The sequence below is a fragment of the Eucalyptus grandis genome, chromosome 5 (assembly GCF_016545825.1).
Source record: "Eucalyptus grandis isolate ANBG69807.140 chromosome 5, ASM1654582v1, whole genome shotgun sequence".
NCBI classification, from domain to species: domain Eukaryota; kingdom Viridiplantae; phylum Streptophyta; class Magnoliopsida; order Myrtales; family Myrtaceae; genus Eucalyptus; species Eucalyptus grandis.
This window is the reverse complement of record NC_052616.1, coordinates 40,764,570-40,773,109: the sequence shown is the minus strand read 5'-3', so window position 1 is coordinate 40,773,109 and position 8,540 is coordinate 40,764,570. Positions and strand designations below refer to the sequence as shown.

Here is an 8,540-nt window from a genome sequence, read left to right as displayed (position 1 = left end):
AAAAAATGTCGCATTAATTATGAATATATCTTTCGAATTTCAAATGAATTGATTTGTTAATATTATTAATATAAATTTATTATAGGCTTTTTTAAGTAATGAATTATTTATGAATTTGAATCAAATTAATTAAAAATAAAAATATTCATTTAATATACAACGTATCGCAACGTATCTGAATTCTCCATTTTTTAGAAATGACGTATCGATGTGTCGTGTCGTGTCGGACACTCATATCGTGTCATGTGTCAGTGCTACATAAGCAGCAGAAGAAGCACATCTAACGCTTGCCCAAGCAATTGTGGATTGGCGTGATTGTTCAGAGAGCTGACTTGACAATATGCTATGATGAAAGAGGTGCTATATTCATCTATTCTCCCAGTCCCCCGCCAGCTTCTCCCCCACCACCACCTAGAAATATTTTCCATCTATATTGTCTTGTCCAGCATCTAATCCATGCGATGTTGATTGTTGCAGCTGTGAAGTACGTTTTGAGTGAGCCGACCAATTTGATTGATGATAATTGACAATGGAGGTAGGGCAGATTTTGCTCAGCTTCGTGTGTAAATCCTGTGAATTGATGTTGATAATTTGGTAAAAAAAATTGCATCAAAGTGGAGGTCATTCAAGCATTTTAATGATGCACAATCCGCCTCACGAGATGTATAACTTCCGCAATTCCACTTGGTTTGTTTCATTAGTACACTGAACCTTCTAAAGAAACACGAAAAGTAATCAATTCAGTTAATTGTTACAGTGGAAAATCATGACATCCTCGAGTGCTCATTGTTTTCTCCAACTTTTTACTGTTTCTCCGGCACATTGACCTTGTGATGTTATCTTTCTGTTACGTGGAGTTGTTGATGGCCCCTACATTTTCAATGCTCCGGAGTCATCTTGTAACTGATTATAGTTTCAGATGTGCTTCGAAATTTGAAAACCGATCCCTGAATAGACTAGGGACGGTATAGATTGTCCAATGTACAATGGGGAAAATGTGTTGAATTGTGCATAATGCTGTGTGAAGTTTGAATTTAGCATTACTTATGGATTCATTCAGAGCCTTTAAACCAGATCTGCCCAATTTGTTTCTCTTGATTTAATCAACAAGTAGAGTGGAGATATCAATTGGGCAAAACAAACTGGTTAAGGAATATAAACAGATTGCGGATGGCTAACAGCATAGAAGCTCTCTTAAAATTATCTATAGCAAGAGCTCGCAGTCGTAGGATTGTAGTACAGGTTCTTCTATAACAAGAGCTCGTAATTGTAGGACTGTAGTACAAGTTCTTCTAAACGATTATTTATGATGTTGTGATTATGGTCACAGAATACGATTCTATGACATTCTTCGCTCGTTTTTATGTCGCACTAGTTTGGGTCGAAGTTGTTCACCAACCAACGACAAAATTCCCCTTCAACTGGTAAGAAAAAATTTCTTGTATTGCTTGTTTTTGGTAATAATCTAACCGAGCAGTTAATCTCATCAACCACATCCTGCCATAATGAACTTCCTACGTTTTGACAACATTGTCGGAAACACTACAAAAAAATTCATAATAACGACAAAAACGTGACGACGCAATTACAGAAAAAGAAAATGTCACTAAATTCTTGAAATCTTTGTTATTCAATAGTGAGAAACTAACCAAGGCACTAAAAAATCCCAGTCTCACACTCCTCTCTTTCTTTTTCTTCTTTTGCCCCCAACTTTCCGTTCCTTGTACGTGCTGACTGTGCCATAAACTGATCCTGCTTCTAAATTTGGGCAATCGTGAATACTTAGAAAGCAGTCGTCTGGTACTTTCGAGTTGAATACGTTATGGAAACTTTTCAATGATCTGCAATACCAAAAAGTCAATCTTCTGAGAGTCTCTAGTTCATCCAGGCCCTTAACTGCTTGAAGCTCTTCACAACAGCTAATATTCAAGGACTTCAGCTTTTTCAAATCCGATAGATCATCCAGACTTCCAATGTTAGGACAACCCGATATTTCCAATTGCTCCAACGAGTCCAATGAACCAAGACCTTGGATGGCAGTAAGATTTTGACACGTGTACAACCTCAACAGCTTCAACCTCTTCAAACTTGAAAGACTAGCAAATCCCTCAAGGAGGTGCGAGTTACTCACGTCCAATTCAACCAACTGTTCAACCCCATCGAGTTGAACTTCCTTCCAACAACATTGAAAAATGTACAAACGTGTCAATTTTTTGAAGTTGCAACGAAATGACAAACTAGTTGTCAATTTCTGATATTGCAATGACAATGTTGAGACAGATGGTGGAAGGACCCCAAGGGACGGTTGGCATTGACCATCTTGGAAGAAGAAAGGACCATAGTTCTCATCATAATCATCAAAGCTCAAATTCTCCAATTTAGTTAGGTTTGAGAGATTCGGGAGCTGCCACAATGAACGTGATCCTAAGCTTAGTCTTATCAAACTTGTGGGAAGCTCTGGTAATACTTCGAGTTTGCTACAACGCCCTAAACTCAATTTCTGTAGGTGAGGAAGTAGTTTGATTGTCTGTGGAACATTCTTAATGGGGCTGAATTGCAAGTCCAACACTCTTAAAAGCGATAATTGCCAAATGTCCTCATGAATTTCGCACTTTAGATTAAAGCAACCATTGGCATGTAGCTCTTCCAAATCTTTTAGCATGAAAATGCTCCGTTGTAGCTTTTTTATCGAAGAACCCGAAAACTTGATGATTTTTAATCTACTTAGGTCTTCAATAGATTTGGGTAACTGCAAACATTTTGTGTGTGAAATATCCAACTCAAGTAGAGATTCCAAATTACCAATCGAGAACGGAAGTTCCCTTATATTAGTATGCGATAGAAAGAGAGACTTAAGTTCTCGTAAATTCCCAATAGAATTGGGAAGTTCATCGATTTTTGTACATTGCAAATTAAGAACTGACAAGCGGTTTTGGTTACCAATGGAGTCAGGTAATCTTGTGATGGCCGTATACGAGAGATCTAACTTTACAAGTGATGTCACTCTCGCAAATGATTTGGGTAGCTTCCTCAACTTTTCGCAACTACCTAAAGACAAGTACTCGAGCTTTTGTAACCCTCCGATCCCTTTGGGCAACTCCCTAAGATTTTTGCACCGATTCGCATTGAAGTAAATCAAGCACTTAAGCTTTTTGAGGGAACCATCAACTTCAGTTAACTTTTCACAACCCCTAAGGTCCAATCTCTCTAAACTCAAATAATCGGAGAAGTTTGGAGTCCTAGTCATGTTGCTACAATATGAGATATCCAAAACTTTAAGCTTTTAGCAACTTTGTTACAATAGCAACCGAGTAAAGGGAAAATTCCTTATGAATTTAGAGTTAATAAATGGTTGTGCTAGAACCTAGATGTAATTGGGTTGATTCATTTTCCTCATTTAACTCACATAGATCCGTTTAGCACTAACACCTAGGCAACCTAATCCACATATATCCACCTATTTATCAATTCAATGCAATTTAATTTAATGGCCTTGATTACGAGATCAGTTTAGTTTTACTTGTGGAATGGCCTTGATTAAATCCATTCATGAGCGGTTTTATTTACAGCATGTTATTGCCTATATAGTTATGGGTTAGTCAATTTTAGTTAAAAACATAAAAATTCCGTGAGACAATTCAATGGAGATAAACAAATATAGTGACGATGGTACCTTGAATTGACTCCATCCAGCCCATTCCCCTGTGATTGAACTAAAGCTTAGTTCAAGAACTACAAGATTGCTTGGATGGAAATTGATGGCCAAGAACTCTTGAGAGTCCACTTTGCAGGTCATGTATCTTAACTTTGAAAACCGATTGTTAAAGTCTCCATTGAAATTCCCCTCCTTTAACATGAGGAACCTTATGTTTGGAAGCCTTGAAAACTCTTTGCTCGTATAAACTCGTGTTGGTTCACATAAGCAAATTGCTTCAATGGCCTTCTTTCTCTGCCATTCAATGGTAAAGTAGCATTAGTGTAAATGAAAAATGTCTTCATTCTCCAACCCCCCCTTCTTAAGAAAGGGTTCTAATTAATAACCTAATTAATAAATGAACTATTGAGAAAAACATAGAATTCGATGGTTAGACATATGTTTTTACCTCTTTTGTTCCTATGATATTATTGGCCGTCTCGGGAACCCATAACCTGCTTTGCTTTCTTGGATCGGTTAGTCTCGTATCTCCACGAACAATTTTCCTTCCGAGATCTCTCGGTTGGTCGTGCATCCAGAATTTGTTGTGATCGATTATCTTTATTAAGGACATACAAACAAGGACTTGAATTGAATAATCTGGCCTAAACCCACAATCCTTCCACATGTAGAGTGCATTCGTCTTGTTCTCATCCACAAAGAGACATGCGATGTCAAGAAAAACCTGTTGTTGCTCATGATTCAAGGCATTGTAGCTGATCTTCAACTTGTCCTGGACCTTCTTGGGAGGTGTTTCTCTCAAATTGTCTAGCACATCGTACCATGAGGCTTTGTTTTTATGATAAACCAATGAGCCTATGACTTCAAGAGCCAAAGGAAGTCCTCCAGTCATAGAAATTATTTGTCTCGAAAGATTGACATAACCATCTGGAGGAGGATTCGTTCTAAAAGCATGTCGACTGAAAAGCTCTAGTGATCGAACATCATCCAAGGGCTTCACTTCATACTCCAAAGTTTTGTTGGATTTTATGATGCTTTTGTTCCTACTTGTCATAATAACTCTGCTTCCTAAGCCGAACATAATGTGGTTGATGGCTAGTTTCTGGAGTTGCTCCTCATCATCCACATCGTCAAGAACGAGCAAGACTTTCTTGTTAGAAAGTCGTTGCAAAATCACTTTGATCCCATCGTCGACATCGTTGATTTGATCTTGAAAGCCCAAACCCAATGTGCTAGACAATAATTGCTTTTGCAAATTTATGATGCGAAAGCTGGTCGACAATTCCCTGACATTTCCTAGGAAGCAGCATTGATTGAAAACGGAATTTAGTTTGTTGAACACCATCTTAGCAAGAGTTGTTTTACCGATTCCGCCCATTCCATGGATTAGCACAAAGCGCAAGCCCCCAGAGTCCATGTCCAACAACTTCAGAACGGCTTCCAGTGGATCGTCTATTCCAACTAAATGCTCGGTAATGTATTTATCTTTTGTCTTCAGCTTCATCACAATCTCTTGTAGCACCGATTGAATGAATTTCCAGTGCCTGCCACATGAGTGAGTTAACTAAGTTGATATCGTAAAAGATAACCTCAGGACACTCAACATGTGGTTGCAACCAACATGGCTAGTGCCACTTATTTAATTGGCTAGTGCAACCGACGGGAAGACATTTTTATGTGCGTTTAGAACATGATTTCCCAGTGATTTAAATGAATAATCACATACAGAAAATTATGACCTTTTTTTTTATTTGCTTCTGAAATGGTAACACTTTGACATAGATGGATAGGACACTTGCTCTAGTTCCATGTAAAAATCTATCGGTAAGGAGAGAGAAGGTAACTTTTAAGGATGTGATCCACAATTTACAAACACAAAAATGTATAAAATTAGATCTATCAATGAAAGAATGCCCTCTTGTCCATCATTCAAAGAATAGACTATTAGATGTAGGCATTTTCCCATGTTAAAGGAAGCAAGGCATTGCTAATTGATTCCTAATCCCTTTTAAGGCAGTCTTGGTAGCTAGGATAAGAGCTAAGAAGAAGTGTATTGAAAGTTTTCACACTTAAGATAGTTAGAAGCAAAGTACATGAAAAAGCTAACCCACCAAATTGGAGAGCTAAAGTTTCGACCAAAAATAAAAATAAATATTGGATTGGTAAAGTAAGGGAAGAATTAAAAAAAAAACAAAAACACAAAAATACATCCTTGAATTTATTAACACATCTCCCACCTCTAAACTTACCCCCCCAAAAAAAAAAAAAGAAAAGAACTAACTGATTGCTTACCCGGTTTTTGCTTTATTCGGCTTCGGTGAATGACATAATTGATTCGGTCATCGAAAATAAATTTGAAAACAAACATGGTATTCATTCAATTTCAAACAACTTAAACGAGAATTCATCCAAGTTTGGGCATATAATTAATGAAAGTCCAAAGCAAAAGTTAATGGAGTGCTTGATGCTTACCCTTGCTTTTTCAACTCCCATCCTTTGATTTGGGCTACACTTTTGAGGGCATCCTCCCACTTTTGCCTCGTCTCGCGACCGAACTTCTCTTCATGCTCCTCCAAAGCGCTAACGTACCGTTGAGACTTAAGCTTAACATCGCGAGGCTTAACGTCGTAGAAAATTGGCATAATCTCCTTCTCAGATGGTTTGGATTTCTTGCAATTCACCATGTGTGCAAGCTCGCGAAGGCACCACGCGCTCGAAGCATAACCTTTAGAAAAGATGGGTATGTAGATCTTCGACTTTTCAATGGCCACCGGTAGTTCATCAGCTATTTCTTTACCGACGTGGAGCTCTTCCTCGTCGAGGAAAACACGGATGTTTGCTTCTTGCATTTGGTGATAAAGACAATCTGTGAAGCCTTGGCGAGTGTCCGGCCCCCTGAAACTCAAGAAGACGTCGTAGTCAATCGCCGACGGCTCACCACCGTTCGTTCCAGCCTCCGAGCTGTTTCTCATGTCCATTCTCAAAAGTATTTTCTTCCGAGGTTTCCTCTCTCGTAGCACCTGAACAAGAAAGGCTCGTTCACTTTACCACCACTAAAGTTCGTTTATATTACACTTCGGACCTCGCTTCCTAGAACTTTCCCCACTGTTTTTCACATAAGAAAAGCAAACCAATTCGAGTCTTCGTCAACTCTAAAATGGCGTGACCTTTACGCGTAGCTTTTTGGCCCCCGGTGGTCTCTGCCTCTTGTAGACTTGACTTTGGCGAACGCCCAACATGTAAGGGCTGCGACCGATGACTGCAACGCCGAGAAGGCTGCGACCACCAACTGCAACGCCGAGAAGCCTTCTCGATCGTCTTGGTCGGCTGCGACCGCCGACTGCAACGCCGAGATGGAGAACCGCAATGCCGCAATGGAGGGCTGGACGCGAGGCTACGACGGCAAAGGGGAAACGGAGGCGAGGCAGCGGCGAGAGAGGTAGAGACCGAGCAAGGGAGAGGAGAAAGCGATTATTAGGGTTTTTGCCCTTTGGGCTATTACTTTCTTGATTGCGTTTTCAATTTTAGGAAGGACAGCAAGGTGAGAGACAACGGCTTCCGGGAAAGAAACGAAAGCCTCGTGCAGCGTGACTTCAATACTGGGAAGTGACAGGCGTAGGCGGTGGGTGGGTGAAGAAAACGGTGGGTGAAATGAATGAGTGAGACCCATTAAGCCAAAAAAAAAAAAATTATTGAATGTTAAATAACTTTATTAATACATGGTAAGACTAAAAAATAAATAAATTGACGGGTTAAAAAGTCATTTCGAAAAATAAAAGTATTAAATGTTAAATAATGATAATATATTTTTTTGTGGTACCCAGAACCGCACCGTCTTGCACCTGGACGGCCCAAAAAGCTGGGGTAACGGGGGATAAACTCTGGGGAACACACGCTTAGTCGCCACACACGTCTTGCCAGGTAAATCGCCTTGCGACGCCGGAATCGAACTCCTCCCCTTGCGTTAGGGGAGAAGCTCGCCGCCCGGCGGCGCCACCAGTGGATGGTTAAAATAATGATAAATTTTGATCATCGTAGAAAGATATAAATTTATCTTGACTCTAATCTCTCGTTAGTTATTTATTTCATTTATAGCTTTTGTTAAAATCAAAAAATGTCAATCCAATTTTTTATGAATAAATTTATTAATGTTATTAGTATAGATTTATTATAGGCTCTTTTTTTTATTATTTATTTATTTATTTATTTATGAATTTGAATATATTAATTTAATATAGTAATTAATCATGTATATATAAAAATATTCATTTAATATATAACGTATTACTCACGTATTGGAATTATCTTTTCTGAATGGAAATAAAATATTGAGGAAATTACATTATTGGTCCTTGTTTTCTCCATGATTTCATTTTTGGTCCCCAGCTATGCTTTGTTTTTTTGACAGGCACAGCCAAAAAGAGATTACAATTTTATTTTACTTCCTTAAGTCCAGTATATTTTTCAAACTTAAGTGATATTTTTGAAATAGATTTTTGATTAGATTTCTTTTACTTGAAGAGGAAATTCTCCCCTTTTATTAGCTAATTTGTTTCTTAGATTTGTTTGGAGAGACTTTCTTTTGTCTCTTTTTTTGGTAGTGCTCGCATCTTCATTTTCTTTAAACTTAAGCAATTGAAACTTACACATAAAAACGTTGACATGTGGAAGATTTCTCCATGGAAAGAACGAAGCAATGCCCATTATCAACATTGAAATGCATAAAATCAACATAGATCTATCAAAAGCAAGTATGATAGTCAATCTATTTTTTTTTTGTTTTTCGAGAGAATAACTTTGGAATAGAAATCAGTACGATAAGACAATTTCATTTTCTACTTTTGGAACAATTTTTTTAGTTTATAAATAAGTTTCTAATAGAAAT

At 38.2% G+C, this 8,540-nt stretch overlaps 1 protein-coding gene across 2 annotated transcripts; it reads right to left on the bottom strand.

Moving 5' to 3' along the window:
- Positions 1 to 210: 210 nt before the first annotated feature.
- On the bottom strand, positions 211 to 7,203 carry LOC120293236 (TMV resistance protein N-like). Of its 2 annotated transcripts, none has more exons than XM_039312243.1 (4): positions 6,128 to 7,203; positions 4,104 to 5,199; positions 3,674 to 3,949; positions 211 to 570 (listed from the first exon to the last, which is right to left on the bottom strand). In XM_039312243.1, exons 1-4 carry the CDS (start codon positions 6,631 to 6,633, stop codon positions 412 to 414), a joined length of 2,037 nt encoding a protein of 678 aa, XP_039168177.1. In that variant the 5' UTR covers positions 6,634 to 7,203; the 3' UTR covers positions 211 to 411. The 2 variants fall into 2 exon arrangements, with proteins under 2 accessions (XP_039168177.1, XP_039168176.1); XM_039312242.1 differs by lacking the exon at positions 211 to 570 and adding an exon at positions 1,534 to 2,173.
- Between the last annotated feature and the right edge of the window lie 1,337 nt (positions 7,204 to 8,540).